The sequence below is a fragment of the Syngnathus acus genome, chromosome 24 (assembly GCF_901709675.1).
Source record: "Syngnathus acus chromosome 24, fSynAcu1.2, whole genome shotgun sequence".
NCBI lineage: Eukaryota > Metazoa > Chordata > Actinopteri > Syngnathiformes > Syngnathidae > Syngnathus > Syngnathus acus.
Window position 1 is genome coordinate 5,358,947 of NC_051108.1, and position 21,685 is coordinate 5,380,631.

A 21,685-nucleotide genomic window follows, 5' to 3' on the forward strand; every position below is an offset into this window, starting at 1 on the left:
TTTGTTGTTGTATGCATGTTTGCCAGAATGAGAAGTTTGTTTGCCAGCACGGTTGTAAGGTACATTCATTAAAACGTCACCTCAAATGTAACACCTAACATAAGCAAACGTTCTCAGCCATGCCACTGTTTACACCTGTGTGGGATAGAAAATGGTGGTTTCATGAATGATCGATTTGAACTAGTTTTAGGGATAGAGGAGGTCAGTGATGTATGGTGGAGTCAAGACATGGAGGGAGGAATTTGTAAGTACCATGACAAGTTTGAAGAAGGAGAGTTTTGGGAAGTTGTTGTGAAAAGTGTGAAAGATTATGGCAACACGATTGTGCTACAATGATGGTTGCATTAATAACTATACAGGGTACATAAAACTTAATTTTCATTCAGTAGTTTTGTGAAAGCCAATGTGTCCTGTTTCGCTTCTTTCTCTGTTTGATGAATTTCACAGCATGCTCAGAAATTCTACGGTGCTTGCGACAATTGAAATGTGTAACGTTCACACTAATTGTTTGCAATGTGATCACGGTTTATTTGTTTAGTCTGTAAATCCTTTCATACAACGACGATGTGCAAAAATGATGGCGGGGTTTCCCCCTGTTTATTTACAAAATAAATTGAGTAAATTAATAATGAATGTAAAAATAATTTAATGCCAAGAAATAAAATGTTGGAATGTGTGGTTGTTTTGGTATGCGGTATTCGATCGTGGCATTTACGTTAAATAAAAAAATGGTAAAAGATAAATGAAAAATAAAAAAGAATAATAAAATAAATGTATGTATATAAATAAATAAATTACATTTAAAAAATGGTAATAAAAAATAAAAAAGAATAATAAAATAAATGTATGTAAATAAATAGATAAATAAATGCATACCATTTCCGGTGCAACATTAGGTAGCTCACCATTTGAATTGTTTATGAACCACGAAAGGAAGTTGACATTTCATTCTTATTCCGACGGTTTCAATAAGGCTATGCAGTTGTTCATTTGAAGGCACTAATTGTTCGTTCCTGATGTGGAGTGCAATCTAATACAGTCCAGACCTGCTCTCTTGTCAATGCGCTCCCTGTGCGTGTATGAATGGTAATGTAATGAACCATCTTGTTAAATGTGCCAGTCCCCCAATTAAACAGACAGCCGGCACTCTGAACCCCGGTAACACCCTTAAAAGACCTACGACTTTAATTCTGACCTGACACATTTGTGTGTATGCGACTTGACTTTGTTTATTGGGTATTCCACTTACATAATATGTGGGAAAAAACAGGCTTACTTGTTGTTCTAATTTTTTTTTTTTTTTAAAGATAATCTTTCATGATGCAGTTGTAATCTAAAACATAACTATTTTGTTTGCTAGGTTGCTTGTTATAGCAATGAAAATGTAATTTTGCCATTTATGACCATGTATATCATAATGCAGTGATGAAAGATTTCAAGCTGTATTTTGATCTGATAATATTCACAACCCTGTAATTCAAAAATCTATTTGTCTATACTATAAATTTGTGGGTTGGCTTTGACGCTCTGGACCATAGATGTCAAACACAAGGCCCGGGGGTCAAATACGGCCCACCACATCATTTTATGTGGCCTGCAAAGACAAATTGTGCGTCCTATGTCAATACTGAAATTACAAATTGTCTTTACTTTAAGACCTCATCTTGCAGTCCTTATCTGAATCGTTGGCCCAACATTTTTAAAATCTTCTAAGCAATGTGAAGCTTGGATATCCCTATTTTTTACAAAATATTTTTTCATTTGTCTTACTGTTTTATATTTTTTCACTATACCTCTTTACATAACCTTTACATTTTCTCACACCACTAAGGGCTGAGCCATACTTTTTAGTACTCGACAAAATGTTGCATTAGTCAGTGAAAGGTCACACAGATTTATTGCGGAGATTCTGATATTTCTCGAAGGGAGGCCATTACATCAGTGTTACTTTCCATGGGAAAGGGTTGTCATTCAATGTAATAAAACTCTGGAAAACCACATGTGGATCTTTCCTCTAGGGAGCTACCTCTTCATTGAGCTAATGGTTTCTGTAAGTAACTAATTACAGTTAATTGAATCCAGGAATTGCGTGTATTCTACTCATTAAACAAGCCTGGTGCTTAACTAGATCAGTCCAGGTAATTAGCAGATAAAATGCTTTCTGCCGCAATGACGTAAATTAGATGATTAATTAACAAGACAGCAGCAATGTCTAGCTAACACAAATGATTGTTTTGGTTGGTAAAATCCCCCATGGACCCCACAGCCCTCTAAAAAATACATAACTGGTAATGTCTACGATGAATTCCACATGGGTGGTTCTCAGAAAGTAGGGTCCAGAGTGCAAGATGATAATCAAAAATTAAACTTGCTTAAAACCAGGTAAAAATGATATATGCTTTAAACATTTCTTGCAATTTTCTATGAATAAATAAAGATTTAGATAAAGTTTGTCCGCAAGAGATTGTTAAATGTCATGGTCTACTCTATTGTTCCATATTGGAGCACCAAGCAAGCAAAGTAAAAGAATGAACGAATAATTTCTATACTTAAACAGCTTCACTATCTACAAAAATATTCAATTGAAAAACTGGTACATATTATCAATTGGACAAAATTAACTCTGAATAGTAAACAGCGGCCATCATGTTAGTTACTTTCATGGCATGGTGGACGGCTTCCATCCTTCCATCCGTCCATTTTTACCCCTCTCTCTGATTTTATTTTTTATTTACAAACGCAAAACCCTTTAAAGTTGCTGGCATTAGGAGCAACTTTTACGCTTCGAAATGACTATGCCTGTTCATCTCACTGGAAGGCCTGGGCATTGTCCCGCCACACTTAGTCATTCCCACACCATCGCTGTGCATTATGCACAGATAATCTTAGCAACTATATTTAGCACTTGTGATAATAGCTGCTTTGTCACACCTGAGGCGTCACGCCACGTGTCGGTTCTTTCCTGCTCTGTCTTTTTTTTTCTTCTCTGTCCATATGGTTGCGATCAGGGTATTTTCTCACGGCTCCATCAGAAAATGTTTCAATGGATTAAAAAAAGTAGTAACCTTGGTGTCCTTTGTGAGAAAATCTATATACAGTGGTTATTAAAAGTAAGCGCAGTGTGTTACCAGACTATACGTATGAGGCTTTTTGCAACAAACATGCCTTTTTGGGCTCTCCCTCAAAGTGATTTTGGAAGTCCACTCGATGCCAGCGATGTGTGAGAATGAGTTTTTTTTTCTTGGTTGCACCATCGCTAAAGTTGCACAACATTTTATGATTGTGTTAATTCTGAACACACCCCAAGTTATGAGGGTGTGCACACTTGTGCAATCAAATTAACTCTGTTTATTTTCACTTCCCCTCTCCGATTTTTTTGCCCTATGCTATGTCACAAAAACAGAGAAAACATTTTGAAGTTATTGTGCTCTGATTTTTCCATGTCTCAAAAACTTGGCATATAATCAGAACCATGTAAACTTTATATTCATTGTATAACAGTTTTTGCCAAATTTCCTCATCATATTGATTAGAATTTTTCTTGGCGCTTCAGCCTAAACAATTTCTGGCGTAGTCTTAATCATTTAAAGTGCTATCAATAAAAAAGAAAAAAAATTCTTCAACATTGAAACGGTCAGAGGTATGTTGAGGATAAAGGAGCTCAAGGCTCATTTGTAAGATGTGCAGCTGGGTTTGGATACGGGCAATGAGTCTCAGAACTGCAAGAGCCGCAGGGAGTTAACTGGAAATGGTTCAGCCACAAAAGAGGAAGGATGCAGATGTATCCAAGACCCTCCCTATTGCTCCTCTGTTCTTACACTCCTTCCTCTTAGCAAAAATCCAACTGCATCTCTACTAAGGCCGTGCAATTAATCGAAATTCAATTATGGTTATGAAATCATAGAGTAGGTACCGCCCCGGCTCGTCCTGGCACATGACATAATTGGGTAGAAGTCTCTGAAGTGGATCTGCACCTCTTTGAAGTCGGAAAGTCATTCTCCGACCCTCATTAACATTAATGAAGTAGAGGAACTTATTCTCATCTGCCATTACCATTTGCATTTACTATTCTGGTCTGATAGTGCCTTTCTGTGTGTTCTCCTCTATTCCATCACTGACCTCTTCGTGCACAAATCGGAACATACCATTGTCGCAAACCTTTGCAGGAGATTTGTAGGCCATAAATATGAAATAATCAGTACTTGCAGTACTTGCACATATCGAAACTTTGATAAATCCTACACAAAATGTGCAATGTGGAAAGTCTTGTACAGGGAAGTACATAACATTTAGTGGCGCTGGGGTTTAGATAATGGAATGTAAATCAGCTTTGGTCTCTTCATCTCTAATTTTCCACATATCTATATCAGCAAATTTTATATAATTATTCCCACTCAGATATAATTGTGCCCTTTTGATTGCAGTATAATCAAAACCTAACTGTAGTGGAATCTTATTCCGTAATCAGATTTAAGTGGGTATACAATCATCTGTAGCAGCTCTTGGGGATTTACAAACAGTATATAATATGAGGTAATAGTAAAATCCGATTGCTACTCAATTTAGTTAAAAATACAATGGAATCTTTGTCCCAGAGATTGTGTAGCCTGGCAAGGTGAGGTGTCAGGGCAAACCTGAACAAACAGACAATTTTGTCACATATTTGATGACAGAAAATAGACCAGGTAAAAGCAGGCCTAAGTTGTGGCGCAGATTACATTTGCAGTCATTTCTTTATAATCTTCTTGACTTTTGAAATGACGTTTTCTGCTTTTGTGTCTCGTTTTTCTTTAGTGAACAGAGTATCTGCCAGGCACGAGCTGCAGTTATGGTGTACGACGATGCCAATAAGAAGTGGGTGCCAGCGGGAGGCTCGACTGGCTTCAGCAGAGTCCACATTTACCACCACACAGGAAACAATGCCTTCCGTGTCGTGGGCCGCAAGATCCAAGATCATCAGGTTAGTGCTTATCTGTTGATAAAGGTTACACAGACCAGATGGAAATTAGAGTATGTTTGGTGTTATGAAATTGAAATTTTTTTCCAAAATGAAGTGTGATGTAACTACATTTCACCAAACCCGTTCAAAAAAATATCCGTGACTATTTTTGGGTTGTGACACATTAAGTGTTTCTTTCCAGTTATCGTAGGATCTGAGTTCATAAAAATCATCTTACCAAATATAGTGTTTTTTTCTTCCTGTATGACTCCACAGCTTGGGAATTCTGTGGTTAGCACAAGCGCTGAGTTGCATTGTGTATAGTTTCCTAATTAATAAAGACTTTTGGGAACATTTAAAGTATTATGTTTCCATTTACTCAAATGTTTTTCCCCTCTGTTGAAACACTGTGGAAACAGGGGTTGCCAGAAAAAAAGTATTTGAGCTGAGATTATCCAACGAAATTCTTCAAAATACGTAAATCAGGAAAAAACACAAATCTCTCTGAACTAAACTTCTGCTTCCTGTCTTAACCAATTTCTTGTAGTCCAGTAAGAAGGAGATGTGAGGGCTTCCCAAAGTTACAAAACTCAGATTTTTTTTTTATCAACAATCCCAGTTTTTTTCAAATATTAAACCCACTACATATGAAGGTATTTTTGCCAATGCCTCTGCTACAATCAACAACAAACAACAATTTACAATATTTCTGACTGTCCAATTATTACTTTGTCCATCAACAATAAAATATCCATTCTGAAATTTGCTTTGGGTGTGGCAACATGAGTAGAAAAGGGCACTAGTAAAATCTTTTATTTTAAAAAAAATATATATTTAAAAAAAAAAAAGAATGGTACTAATAATTTCTACCAATTTTTTAAAAGTGAAGACAATTTGTAATTTTAGTGCTGACACATGAAGTTGTTCGTGGGCCACATAAAATGATGCGTAGGCCGCATCTGGCCCCCGGGCCGTGAGTTTGACACTTATGATCTATGTTAATGTAAACACTAGACGTTTCGAAACCTGTCAGTTCTGCTGTTGTTGTTTTTTTCCATTAGTTTTTCAAAACCTCGACGGACCTTGGGGGCCTTGTTGAATTATCCTCACTGTTGTTGGGAAATGTTTTGAAGTCCCTCACTCATTAGTCTGAACACAAGATGACACAGAGATTAAAGGATTTGACACAGAGATTAAATGATTTTACTGCACTGCACATCTTTCTGGGTATTAAAGCTTTATCTGATCAAAAGAGCAAAATCATTTGTGTGTGTGTGTGTGTGTGTGTGTGTGTGTGTACATCATCCGAGCATTTGATGATGCCAAACTAATACAACTATAAATAACAGTTCTCAACTGTGAGTATATAGAAGTGGAAAACTCACAGGAGTACCTCGAGGCAAATTGGGCATATTTCACAAAAACTTATTTTGGTCCAACTTCTTTATTAAACCCACCAATTTCTACCCTACTTGCCCACAATTTCAGATCTGTTGTCTCCTTCCATCTCCAGGTGGTGATAAATTGTGCCATTCCCAAGGGGCTGAAGTACAACCAGGCCACACAGACGTTCCACCAGTGGCGGGATGCTCGACAGGTCTATGGCCTTAACTTTGGCAGCAAGGAGGACGCCAATGTATTTGCCAGTGCCATGATGCATGCCCTGGAGGTGCTGAACTCCCAGGAGACGACAGGTAGCCTCCAAATTATGTGTCTATCAGCTGTATGGTCCTGGTGGTAGATATCGTAATTTTTTTACTATAAGCCGCACCGGACTATAAGCCGCACAGGCTAAAACTCATGATTCCGCGTTCAAAATTTGCGAAAAAAGTCGGGACTTATAGTCCGAAATTTACGGTATTTATTATTGTTGCGATTATTCCAAAGCACACTTTTTAATGGTCCAGTGATTGTGACATCACTTTCTGAAGCCTTCTAATGTCATTGGTTAAATATCTATCAGCACTCAGCTTCACATTAAGCCTTAGCCATTTGACCTTAATTGTTTTACAGATAGATGACCTTTAAGAGAAGATGTTACTTTATTATTCACCAGCTCAGATCAACGTTTTATGACGGTTTAACCTTGCAATGAATTATTTCCATTTCCACAATTTTTATAGGGAGACTTGGATGAAAAAAAAAATGCAGTTACCGTATTTTCCGCTCTATAGGGCGCACCTAAAAACCTCAAATTTTCTCAAAAGCCAACAGTGCGCCTTACAATCAGGTACGCCTTATATATGGACCAATATTGAGCCACTACAGCAGGCGTGTCCAAAATCCGGCCCGCGGACCAAGTGTATATATCTTATATATAGACAAAGTTTTAAAATGGGCCATTCATTGAAGGTGCGCCTTATAATCCGGTGCGCCTTATATATGGACAAAGTTTTAAAATGGGCCATTCATTGAAGGTGCGCTTTATAATCCGGTGCGCCTTATAGTGCGGAAAATACGGTAACCAATATTGAGGAATTGACTGTGGGGACTTGGAAGGTTTAATTGTGTTCTACATTTCTCCTCCACAATGACATTGAAAAAATAGAATGTTCTGGCATTCTGGTGTCACACCAAACTCGACAATCTTCACAATGTGATGCTACAGCGTGAGTTCGAACTGGCTCCTATATTTACTCGCAAGTGTACTGGATATGGTGTTCAAGTGTAAAAAAATTAAATATAGGCTATGTCTGTACTGTGTAACTAGTTCTGTAATATTCAGAGGTGGGCACGTTATCAGTTTTTGCCGGACCATCCGTGACCTGGGCACACTTCCATCCTTGTCCTGGCCGAATTCCATGTTAGTGTGCCAAAATGGGCTGTCGGACGGACTGAGAGTTTAGTCGGCATTTGACCCAGATGTGGACTTTTACAGGGACGCAAACCTACTACTAGTCAGTCCGTCCTTTTTTGAAACTTTTTCGTCCCTCGTCCAGGATGGACGGACAGACCCTGATACGGAATGCCCACCTCTGGTAATATTATATGTCATGTTTAAAAATATTTACAACATTAGATGACCTCATGGTAAGAGAGTGCTGATCAGACATTGCACATTTGAAGTACCGATATATTCATAGCCGTTCTCATTGATGCTACAAATATTCCCTGACTGTAACCTTGGTGTTGCACATTGGCCTTGGTTTATGACTCATGCACTTATTACGTACTCTCATCCTCTGGCAGCATATAGTGTATTTGTTGGCATGCTGGACTAGATAAAGAGGCAGGAGAGTGAAAGGGGGAGACCTTGTGACACGGCTGAGTGCAGATCTTTAAATATGTCCTCGTGTTCTGCTTTGAGCTCAGATTGATCATCTGCCGATACGTTCCTTTTTCGGGGGGCCTATAATTCAACCAAGTAGATGATGTACGGTAATTGCGAGCACAGAAGCTGCTCCACATGATCCGCCGTGCTCCTCAACCACTCCTCTTTATTATGCCCATCAACCCTTTCTACAGCGATTCTCTCATCACAGTATAATCCTGTCTTCTAATTGACCTCTGAGTGATCCCTCGTTATAGTAATATGCCTCATTATATTGCATTATGCTCTGTTGTGTGTGAGTTTGTGTGTGTTCATATGTATGTAACCTGTCGACCGATGTGACTAATATATTCAGATAGTCTCATATACTGCAGGGTAGGTTAACTTTTTTGCTGGATAGTCACGTCGGAAGCGTTGCCTCATTAATATACATTTTAACAGAGCGGGAAAGAGAGACTGAATTAATGAACTAACTGACTGACAGCATCTTGATTAAAAAAAAATATGCATTCGAGGGTCTAACTAACCATCGTCTAATATTTATTTAGAGGATATTTTTGAACAGCGGTGTCAAATTAATTTATGTCGTGGGCCGCATCGTGGTCATAGTTTCCTTCATAGGGCCATTATGACCGGGCTACTCAAATACTAGATAACTAGTTTTGAAATCAGAGACTAGTAAAAACTGTTCAAATATTTGAAAAAGATGAATGGTAATAAAAATTGCTAGCAATGTCTCTATTTTTTTAAGAGTGAAGACGATTTGTAATTTTAGCATTGACACATTTGTCTTCGTGGGCCACATAGAATTATGTGGTGGGCCGTATCTGGCCCCCGGGCCTTGAGTTTGACACCTATGAACTAAAAGCATACAACAGTAGCAATGCTGGTTAACTTGTCTACAAACTCCCTATCGAAACACCTATTTTGTTTCTAAAGCTTGAAGTTTACATTCAGAAGCATATTTGCGCACTGTTATAAAAAAATATGGTTTGGGAAAGTTTTGTTTTTTTCCACGATGAGGCTTGGCTAAATGGATTCGGGCAATTGCATGCATCAATTCTTGCGAGTCCATCTTCCCGGAAATGTGTTTAACATCTAAGGCAGAAAGAATTAATTGGATCACAGTGGGTTTTACATAATAGAGCAGTCAGTGTTTTGTAGGCTGAGTGGTGCTCTGAGCATGTGCAGTTCTTTATTTAGATGTAAACCACAATATCACCCTCAACAGCAGCATTTTAAATGGTGCTGTTTCAAAATGTCAAATTCTGATGACTCGGGCAGTTGGAGACAAATGTAGCACAAGTGTGTTTCCATGTCGAAATTTGACGAGTTACTAACCACGGGGGTCATCATTTATTTTAGGTACCTTCATGGTCTCTGACAGCAATACACTCCATTTAGCAATCAATCTTTTTGTGGAGGGGAGGGGTTGAAATCTGAGTCAGCTGTTTGTGCATAGATTCCCAGAGAAGCCTCTTCAAGCCCATAGAAACAGCCGACTACTTTTATTTTACGGGTCATGTGCTTGAAAGCACGGAGTAAACATTTTTAGAGGTTAGATCACGATAGCATGTGAGTAAACTTTGTATTAGAGGAATCCTACACCCCCTCTGGCTGCCCTCTATTTATTTTTTTCTTGATCATAAAGTCTCAGGCTTCAATACCCCAAAGTGGCAGACTACACACCACACCATTGCTGGACAAGAGCGTATAAGGAGTGGAAGAAGGAAGAAAATTAAAAAGGTTTCAGAAAGAAGTCAGTTATAAAGAAGAAAAGCAGATTGTGACGTTATCTGACAAGTAGCAAGATAATGAAGTAAAGGGATGGAGTGAGACGAGTCAAGACGTCGACCAAATTTCATTTTATTTAACGTCACCGCAGTTCGAAACAGACAATCGCTATCGTCATGCCTGCTGTCGCAAGAGTTCAGAGATTCTCTGAGGACCGTCAAAAGATTAGTTGTGCTCAAATCTACCTCAGAAGTGAGTAAAAGTGGATTGGAGTGTTTGCTTTTGCTTGTGAATAGACTTAATGCTACAGTGAATGATGAATGAGTGACAATAGGCATTTAAGTGAATTTTGCCAAAGTGGCTTTAATGCAGTGCATTTTTAATCTTAAATTTTTTTTGAAAGTGTGATAGACAAGGACAAAATGTCACGTGTGCTTCCTGCTTTTTTTAGTATGGCATTATTTATATATTTTAAAGCTTTACGGAGAATACAAAAGCATGCGCGGCTATATTTATGCCCACAAGAGGTCGACATGCTCACGTTCTACACTGAAATATCTGTGATGTTGCATGTGTGCGCCTTTAAAAGGCGGGCCTGGCCTGTTGAATGAAGCTAACGTCAGCACATAAAAATGTCGAATTGGCTGGCTATTAGCTAGCTAAAAGTTAGCCACTCCGGTGTTCAATGACGGTCACATGCTTGTGTTTACTCGACTATCTTTTGTTAATTTCGTCAATAAAGTGAGAGAAATTGCACAAGCAGCTGTTTATATATTCCCACTATCTGAACCACCTTTTAAATGGATTACAATTCATTTTAACTGGCGGTGGTATCTTAAATTAGGTAACAACAAGCCTCAAGATATCACCTGATTGGCTCATTATGATTCTATTTCAAGTCATATTGCACATATCTAAGTTTAAGAACATATTGGGGAGGAAAAAAAAACACTCTTAACAAACCTCAGACAACGGAATAATCGCATATAAAATAAATAATAATAATAATATAATAATCACCTGATTGGCTCATTGTGATTCTATTTCAAGTCATATTGCATATACCTAAGGTTAAGAACATATTGGGGAGAAAAAACAAACACTCTTAACAAACCTCAGACAACAGAATAATCGCTTATAAAATAAATATTAATAATAATAAATATACAAATAAAATGTAATTAATTAACAAGAACTATATTTGTATTTTAAATTTAATGCAATAGGGGGAAGCTCCCCGGATGTACTAAACTCCCTGCATGTACTAAAATCTTGTTTTAAATTTCATGTAATATTTAGAGGTCTAAAATTATCTGTCCATCCATCCAATCAACCATTTCTGTCCTAATTATAGTTACTGGTGAGCTGGAGACTATCCCAGCTGATAAAAGGTGAGACGGGGGGGGGGGGGTGCACCATGGACTGGTTGCCAGTCAGTTGCTCTACAACTATTCACACTCATGTTCACATCTTTTTAGACACGTCTTCAATTACTTACAGTGCTTGTTTTTGGAATGTGAAAAGAAGCCAAAGGAAGTCCTTAGGTGTGACGACCGATATTATTTTTTCCTTTTTTTTTTACCACATAAAGTCTAATCCTTGAAATTGCGAATATTTTGACCTAGCTATTGTTTATCCCCATGTGAACTTAACTCCTCTGCCCTAATACCGCAGTAAGCCGCCAAGTGTTTACATGAATCACGATTGGTCTTTGCACTTGTCTGGCATCTGTAACTTGAAGTCCATGTTTGCAGGCTGTGTCACCTACTGTGATGGTTCTCACGTCATGTGGATATTCTCGTAGATATTCTCTCACCAGGCAGATGGAACCAAAGTGTGTCCTATATGGTGTTGTTATAGCTGAGCAATATGATAGATGTGTGTATTGGCATTCCTCGACACCCTGACTCCCTTGAGACCAAAAATAATGTTGTGGAATATAGGACATTATAGGAGAACAACAACATATGGCTATAAATGGACTTTATAATATTAATATACAAATGTCTTTATTATACAAACTTGGCATTTGAGGTGTGTGTATACATCCAACTGTAGAGTACTGGTGATATGATTGCAATGAATGTTATTAGCTGCTTTGTTTAAAGATGGCATGATCTGATAGCCCATGCGGGTCAGTTTTTTTCAAATTTGTTTTTTGCAATAAGGTTTGGATCCCCACAACTCATCAAGTTGAGTTTTTTATTGTGAAGTTTTCATTGGCTCTCAAGATCATTCAAATATTTGTTTGAACTGCATTCCGTTGGAGATCAAAGACCACCCAGAAAGTTATTAAAAAAAATTGGTTTTTTTCAACTTCAATATCGGTTTGGCTCATGCATAATAGCAAGGCTATTTAAAATCAAACAGAATCACTGAACACAAGGTTTCCAATAAATCTGATGGAAAGAGTTAGAAACCAGACCAAGGAGGAGGAGGTCTAGATGTGCCAGGGAGGCCATTTTCCAATATAATCGTTATTGACAGATCTTAAAAAAACATTTTATACTAGGAAAGCTGCAGAGAAGTCCTCAGATAGGCGCATTGAACCATAGAGGCTGTTTTGGATTTGATGATGCTATGAGGTAAATATGATATTGTAATCCAGCTGTCTTGACTTGGCACTCTAAATAAACCTGCATGTTTAAATTTGACAGCGTGAGGACATGTGGAATTTCCTTTGTATGGAGGAAGGGCCGAACTAGTTACATCTGTGTACGTACGTGTTGAGTTACTAGGCTTCACTTCCTGCCAATGTCAGATGTTGATATATTCACATTGAGGATACCGTTAGGATCAAAACTGAAAAAACTCTTTTAACTTTAATACCGTATTTTCCGTATTATAAGCCGCACCTTCAATGAATGGCCCATTTTAAAACTTTGTTCATATATAAGGCGCACCGGATTATAAGGCGCATAGAATAAATAACTCAACCTTGCTCAAACGTTAATGCAATCACAATATAGTAACACTCGAAATAGCGAAAACAATAACAATATATCAATAACTCAATGTTGCTCAAACGTTAATATCACACAACACACAAAATAAACACGTAAAGCTTACTTTAATAAGTTAGTCCTCATCCACAAATCCATATTGGTCCATATATAAGGCGCACTGTCGGCTTTTGAGAAAATTAGAGGTTTTTAGGTGCGCCTTATAGTCCGGAAAATACGGTATTTGTGGGAGAATAAATGTTAAATAATATGTGACAATGCCATCCTTATTAATCAATGAAATGGTTGATGTCTGTTTGTTCAATATTCCAAGCTTAATAGTTCAAATTGATGACGCAAACACACACAATCTATACCAGGAACATTAGTCATGTATCCTTCCCGTTATAAATCCACTTTATGAATAATAAATTGTATCCAGGAAGTCCCACCCCCTACTTTCTCTCTCACCCCATTTTCTTTTGGCCACCCTCTGTTTATCATCCGCATCTTCTGCAGCGTTCTGCTTTACTGACGTGTAAAGCCGTCCATCTTTCTCCTCTCCCTTTGCTTCCATCATCTGTAGTCTATTGGAGAAGCAGCAGAGAGTAACCACACCCAGCATTTGTGCGTCATCATTAATAGTCTACAAACAGGGAATGGAAGCATCTGACCGCACAGCATGCACACCCTTGCCAGAGTTGATCATCTCTGAAGAGATTTTTTTTTTTGGGGAACCTGAGGTCATGCAGAGTTGAGCCACACGGGAAATTGACGGCTCAGCTATGGTTTTGTATGTGAGCTCCCAGGAATGTACTGGAGCTGCTGGGCAAGTGAGTGGAGCTAGCAGCAACGGGATGGAATTTGTACTGAGACAGAGAAATGGGTCAGACAAGACCCCACATGGACTGTGGAGCTATGTTTGCTGCCAGAAGAGGCCCACACTATTGCTGTCTTCATGTATGTACATACAACAGAGAGTGGTCCTGATGATATTTGTCGATGTGATTTGAGATGTTATGGCTAGTTGTGGAAACAGCATTTGTTATTTCGATTGTATGTTTTTCCATCCTCATGATCTCCATTACCACTTTGCATTTTGAGAGATTGTAAAAATATCGGCTGTCCACCGATTCAGTTTTGCTTTGGTTCTGTGATGCGCTGGGATGTGTCATTAGTGCACAAATATTATTAGGACAGACAGTAACACAATTACAAACATGGAGGCATTACAAGATGATGTTCCTGCCAGAGGGAGAAAATGCTACGTTCAGCCTCCATATGGCCAATGTTTCTGTTCATTTTTTTTTTTTTTAATCATTGATTCACATGTTTTTAATCATAAATTGGAATATGCTTTTATCTCAGAGTTGCTCATTATCAAAATATTACTTAATTACTGCTCTGGTCTCCCGAGTGAAAGCACAATAATGCAAATATCTTAAGTGATTCATAACAAAGCATTCCTTCTAGCTCAGTAGTCTTCTAAATAGGGACAGTTTGCTTTAGCTTGTTGTCATTAGCACATTTTTATCTGTTCTGTCTTATAGACCAGGTGTGTCAAACTCGTTTTTTTCGCGGGCCACATTGTAGTCATAGCTTCTTTCGGAGGGCCATTATGACTGTCAACCAAAATAAATGTATGAGCACCTCATATAATATACAGTTAAAGCTACAAAACAAACTGACAAATAACTTGTTTTCAAATCAGACGAGTAAACACTGGTCAAATGTTTAAAAAAGAAAGATATTATTAAAAGTGAAGACTATTTGCAATTCTAGTAATGACACGAATTTGATGCACAATTTGTCTTCGCGGGCCACATAAAATGGTGTGGCAGGCCGTATCTGGCCCCCGGGCCTTAAGTTTGACACCTGTGTCAGCACTAATTTCTTCCTTCTACGGCTTCCTTTTAATCATAACACCTCCTGTTGTTGTATTTGTGTGTTTATTTAGGAAACAGTGTGTGAGAAAGCTCCATGTGGGTCCATCTGCTTCTGCTTAGGTTTTGCAAAAAGGTTAGCTCATTAGCAAGTGTAAATTAGGCAGCATTGTCACAGTGGGCCTGTCTCTTGCCAAATGCTTCTAGCTCAGTGTGAGGGTTGCCCTTGTTTTATGTTGGTTTATGTGCTTCTTGACAATGGTAACTAAATCGAAAAAATTATGGATTTACGGACTGGTATTTCCCTTCTCTGCCACACCTTCATGCGCTCCTGGTAGTATTATTTTAAGATTATCGATAGCAGGGGTGTCAACTTTATTTTTATTTTTTTGTAGTTATGTTTTCCCTTGTGGGGTCATTAATGACTTAAATAGAAATAAATGGCTCATATTATCACATACACACAACAGAATCCGATGATGAAAAGTCCAACAATTTTCTAATTTATTTTGAGGGATTGTGACAAAAAATATTGTCACTGTTATTAAAAATAAGACCATTTTCATGTTTTGTTATTTTAATAAACACTGAGTTGACATATGATTTGTCTTTGCGGGCCATATAAAATAATGTGACGGGCCGGAACTGGCCCCCGGGCCTTGAGTTTGATACAGGTGATCTATAGAATCACTCTGAGCCAGATCTGGTGAATAAGGAGGTTGTGCGATGTTCTCAACCAGGAATTGTTGAATGCTTAGTCACCTCTTGCCACAGGACTTCTTTTTAGAAGAACTGTATTTTGGGTTTGAAATACTGTATATTGTGAGGAACAGTTCTCACATCTTGAATACCTCTATTAATCTGTGGTTTTACCATCTGTAGGTTCAACATTGCCCAGGCAGTCACCAAATGTTCAGAATGGCCCCGCACCAGAGGAACTTGACCATCGAAGAAGGTACTGCACACACCTTAGATATTGTTTCACGTCCTTTTTGATGTTTTACCGTACCTGCTTTTTGAAATTCATACAGGACCATGGTCTCTCCAAGACAAAGGCTCGAACGTATAAAACTCATTCACTGCCAGCCCAGTTAAAATGGATTTTGACGTCTATAGCCGTCTATGGCGGTGAACGTGTTAAAAAGCACAATTCCAAAAATTCAAATGAAACTGATAAAACAGCATGAACAAAACATATTCCTGTAAAATACTATAGGTTTTCCCTTTATGTTTCAGAGAGTATGTTTATATTTGTTTTGTACAGCCCAACGACCATAAAAAAGTGAAGTGCTGAAATATGAATGCTCATCTCTTCCGTACACAAGTAATCAGACTCTCCGACCATATGCGACCTATGACACTTGGCCCAATATCGCCCTATTCATCAGTCATTGAATGATGTCATCGTCTCGATAAAAGAAGGTTAGAAGACGTCTGGTTTCCCCCAAGCAAACTTAATCATAAGTAATACTATCTCTAATGCGTTCTCCAGGTGTGAGTCAATGGTTTGGCTATTTTTTCTTTTTTTAGATCAACTGCTAGGAAGTTCAAGTATGTGTGTCTCGTGATCCTGGCTGCTTTCCATCGCTTCTTTTTGTCATACACACACGCGCACACATTTGTTGCTGATGTCATCTGCTGTCTACTGATGGACACTTTAATAATCCGCCATAGTGGTTGAGAAAGTTAAGGTGAAAAAGGAGGAAAACAGAATGGTGATATTCTGCTTTTGCTTCTCTAAAAGGGAAAAGAAGTTGGAAGCAACAAACATTTTCAGCCACAGACAGCAGACTATATAACCGCATATTGTTCGTATTTATTTTCTGACTCACAAAGAACATCTGTGAAAAATTTTAGTCCCGACCATTTCCCCCCCCCCTTTTTTGGCAAAATAGTCTTGCTATTAGTTCATTAAGACAAAGTAGACCACTAGATTAATTGTCGGAGATTTCAAGTCAGTGGTGGGTGGGTGGTGGGAAGTTTATTATTAAGTCTATTCTGATGTGTATTTTGAGAATGTGTTGTATAAATCCCTCGTTTATTGCGTTCCAGACCACGTTGGCAATTGACAAAACCTGCTAAGACCAAAGAAAATGTTTGCCTTTATCCCCGGCGGCGGTTGTGTTGAAACAGCCTCGATTAAAATTAGTCCTCCATTTTGACTGGAAGCCTTCAAAATCGTCTTCTTCTTCCCCGTTGTCCACAAACAAATTTTTTAACCACAAATCCAGATCTAATGGTTCCCCTAGTTGCAAGTCGTCAATTGTGTCGTTAATTGGGTATGAGATCGAGAATTAGGAAAACAGAGAGAAATGCGTAACAGCGCTCTCTAGTGGTTAAAGCGTGTAATGCGCTCCCATTTTAAATAGATTAATAAAGCAATTGAGAGAGGACCGGAATTTGTTTGCATCTTCTCTCTGTTATGGATTAGAATTAAAATCTCTAACTAGTAGTGGTAGGCTATATCCAATGACCAAAAGATATTTACTTCAATGGAGACATGCAGTTGAGCAACTGTACTGTTTGATACAAAGTTAATCCTGCACAAAATGCTTGTTTGTATTGAGAATCATTTTGTTTGGAAATCCGTTGGACACACTAAGGCTTCAGAAGCGACAGACGGAGAGAACTGAGCAAAAAAAACAACAACAACAGTATGAGGTTTGCAAGGAATAAAAAAGAAAAAAAAAATGGCAGTTCCGCAACTCCCATCACCCAGCTCCCACCACACATTGCTCTAATCCTCCTTTTCAAGACAGAAAATGCTCATGACATGCTCCGATACTCCAATGGTGACTGAGTGTCTAACGGACATATTTATCTCATGTATGAGCACATTAATGACAGGCTGGAAGTGGAAAGATAAACCACTTGCATAGAATTGTGGGGCGCTACCCTCCGATTAAAAAGACATGAGCTGCAAATAATGGGCTGCGGTATAAATAGCTACACAGTATGTGGGAGTGTGTCGGGGGTGAGCAAGCCTTTTGGTGAAGGAGTGTGTGTGTGTTGAATGAAAGAGAAGATGAAGACATGATTTAAAAGATATATTGATTTTTTCATATGAAACAGTATTTTCAGTCAACTGCCGGGACAAGTTGCTACTAATGGAGCAGTGTCTGTAACACATGTTGATTTTGGCAAATATTCTCAAAAGGCAGTCACACTTGGACATGAACACAGACACTATTACTCGAACTACAAAGTGTTTGCTCTTGGCTTGGATTGCATTTAGGGTGTTTTGTTAGTAGGGCACACACCACATGGAAAGCGCGAGAGAGTACACTGACGAGATCCTTGGAGTGAAATGGCTCCATATGGTCCATCTGCACTCATATCCATTCGGTTGACTTTTCATGCTTCTCTGAGCCAACCAGGCGAGCCACCCAGTCCAGCTGGCTAACAGATTCTGCCAAGCTTCAGTGTCGTGGAAGATTTAGCACGTTTGTTACTTGTTGAAAAGTGGTAAACAAGACTTTGACATAAGGCTCGACAATGGAAAATTCTAGGAAAGTATACGACGCATCAAATTAGCATGATCTCTTTTTTAGCTAATGTTAGCAAGACAATATTAAAGTCTTTTAAGTCTAGAATCTTTAAACCTACAACTGTTTTCTGATACTGCGCTATAAATTAGAACAGGGGTGTGAAACTCATTTTTTTCACGGGCCGCATTGTAGTCATAGCTTCTTTCGGAGGGCCATTATGACTGTCAACCCAAATAAATGTATGAGCACCTCAAATTATTTACAGTAAAAGCTACAAACCAAACGGACAAATAACTCATTTTCAAAACAGACGAGTAATACTGGTCAAATATTTAAAAAAAAAAAGATATTATCAAAAGTGAAGACAAATTGCAATTCTAGTAATGACACAAATTTGATGCACAATTTGTCTTAAATGTTAATAAATGTAAATAAAGGGACATTTAACATTTTTAGAACGTCGTACAAGTGCCATATTAAATTACAGAACAAATCTCACGTTAGCTTCTAAGTAATAACTGAAAGTGCCTGCCTTTTTTTTTTTTTTTAGGTGTCTTGTTCCTTGATACTGATGACAAAATAATTTGCATCTGGTTTTCCCGGTTTGCGTCAGTGTGTTCTCCGCAGCAACTGATGCATGTTACCCAACATGGGAAAACCCCCGGGGAATATTTTTTTACAAATCAAAACTAACTTTGAGCATTGCTCAGCAGTTCTGTTTCTTATTCGAGCTTACTAGTTTCACATTTAAGGATTTAGCAAATGTACATTTGCTTTTGTTGCCTTTACTTACTGTGTTTACGTTTTAGGTTCAGAGCCATCTTCCCATGGCTTAAATTAATCGTAAATTAATCGTTGCGCCTTAAATGTTCCTCGAATCAATGTCATTCCAAAAAAAAAAAAAATTACAATTTGAGTTGAATTCATGATAATTAATGACAACTTTACAGTATGTATACGGTACAATTAACTTTTGCGGGATAAATTGCGATCGTCTCAGGGGTTTGTAGTAAACTGCTGCAAAGAGGAAAGAAACATGTATGATAGTCGCATGTATGTATACATAGCAATTCAGCCCTCACCGCCACCCACGCTCCCTTGGCAACGGTTTCCCCGGCAACTCTTGTCAGGGGGGCGAATAAGACGCCAGTTAAACAGAGCAGAGGGCTTTTCACAGCGTTAAACCCCCCCCTGATGTTTCCCACCAAGTTGGGAAGGGAGATATTTGGTGATTTTTGAAAAATTTTCCACATAGACAAAAGTTTCAAGATGCAACCTCTAGGTCAGTCAGGGTGGGGGAAGAACTTCAAAACAAATAATGATAGAAGATATTGATGATGACAGTCTATACTTCCAGCTTCGTATTCCAGTGGCTTTGAGTCATAAGTGTTTTTTTTTTTTCTTTTTTGGTTCTTTCTGCCAGTCTTAATGAAACTGTGTTCTACTTGTAAACATTTGGCAGTGGGAGAAGCTGCTCTCACTGTTCAAGAATGCGAGTGTAATGTTAGGACTTGGAATAGCTTCCACTGTCACATGGCATCTGCCAAACAGCCAACATGTACAGGAAACCAAAGGTGTCATTGTAATGAACGACAGCCTTTTTTATTTTTGTACTATGAGTCATTAGCGTCTAAAACGCTGATTTCCTGTTACATAAAGTTAGCATAGTCGGAATCTTCTGTTGAGATTAGAATGTGGTTAAAGCTAACAATTATCAGCTTTGTTGACCTTTTGATGTTAAGTTTGGTAAACGCTGATGTGTTTTGAAAAAGATTGCCAAAAGAGATTTTTGGTGAGAACAAAGGAACATCAGAATAGCTGAGGCGGCCTTTTTAATGGGGACAGTTCAAACGATTCCACTCCCTCAATGTGTTGAATAAAAATAGGGCATAAAACAAAGCCTACACTTTTTATTCAAGTTTCTTTTTCTTCACCGGGATTGACAATATTTCGCAATGTTTCCTTCCCCTTTAGCTATTTTTTGGGGTAACAAAAAAAATTCTGTTTTATATTAATAATCACTGCCAATGTTGAAAATAGTTTTTAATTATGATCTTGACAGATGTTTTTTAATAGTAGCTAAACATGGATTGCAATAATCCCGCCTCATTTCTCACATTACTTCAAATACGGCTAAGTAAGCAGGATATTTGTTGTACTTTGTTCGAATAAAGTGGTCTGAGAAATAAGCAGATAAAGTGATTTAAATTAGTTTTGCTTCCCACAGTATTTAGCATCATAAACTCTTAGTTGCTTTACTGTGTTTATTTTGTGTGGGGGTTTGATGGTGGGCATCACAATATGGATTAAGAGTCCATGAAAAGATGAAAACAAAAAAGATCACACAATTCCACGCTGAGAAGTAAAAACATATGTGAGAGATAAATAGACTGATAAATCATGCCTGGTAATTTATGTTATGTAATATGTAAACTGGATTAAAAATGGAATCCCCTCCGTGTGTAAACCTAAACAACAGAACTCAACTATCAAGTATATTTTGTGCTGTACATGAATAAAATCAAATATAAAACTTTATTTTGCAAGAGTACAGTGTGCCCATTTGAACTAACTAAGATTTTAAGACCTTAATTTGAGGTAACTAGGACAGCGTGTGCAGTAGTGTTAGCGGATCAACCCAAACTTCACCACTTGGTGAATCTTGGATTTAGTTTCCTGAGAGAGAAAAACTGTGGAACACAGCTGGCAATTGATAGAACTATTATTAGATTGAAGGCCATGATGGATGGATGGACAGATGGGCGGACGGATGCATGCTTTAAGGGTCCGTTGCGCTAAAAATGTTAGGGAGTGATGAAATAAGTGTATGACACCATTAGCAAAACAGATGGGAAAAAGGGAACTGTGTTAAAATAAAGCAGTATTTATGCTCATGGTTTTATTTTTTTTCCCCGTGAGTCAGATTTCTGTGAAATCAGTACGAGTGAGCATATTGTGACGGCGATTTCCCGGTTTATAAAACACAGCAGTTTTGAGTGTTTGTTGTCAAGAAGCAAAATACCAACATTTAAGAATTATTGGCTTGCATCTGGCTGAAATGATCTCTAAAAAACTTGATGTTCATCAGGCTGTGATAAAACCAGATTAACAGAAAAATTAATTTCCAAGTTTGTCACAATGTTTTGCATCCAAAATTCCTCTCGAACGTTGCACAGGCCTGATTTTCAACTCCAGTAAACTTTTGGTTTAGATTATGGTTAGTCCAACCTCTTCTGAAGTGTTAATCTGTTAGTGTACAAGTCAACTGGTGCGGCGGCAGTTTAGTTCACAAAAATCTTTTTTACAGTTTCACCAAATTAGACTCAGAACCAGTAGAAAGTCTGTTTTTGCCTCAAGCCTGTGTTAAACATGTTGCGGTCACACGCATGCCAAACTGCTGCCTTCTACTGACACCTAGCGGAAGATCC

At 38.2% G+C, this 21,685-nt stretch overlaps 1 protein-coding gene across 11 annotated transcripts in view; it reads left to right on the forward strand.

The window, feature by feature from the left end:
* enah (ENAH actin regulator) overlaps positions 1-21,685 on the forward strand; it is a 49,417-nt gene that overhangs the window by 16,726 nt on the left and 11,006 nt on the right. For 9 of the 11 annotated variants that reach the window (XM_037244070.1, XM_037244068.1, XM_037244069.1 and 6 more), the window contains exons 2-4: positions 4,795-4,960; positions 6,453-6,628; positions 15,650-15,724. In XM_037244070.1, coding sequence (XP_037099965.1) covers positions 4,795-4,960; positions 6,453-6,628; positions 15,650-15,724 — 417 coding nt within the window. Of the gene's footprint in view, positions 1-4,794; positions 4,961-6,452; positions 6,629-9,703; positions 10,197-13,541; positions 13,847-15,649; positions 15,725-21,685 lie in introns of those variants that run through there. The other 2 variants (XM_037244072.1, XM_037244071.1) reach the window with 2 other exon arrangements.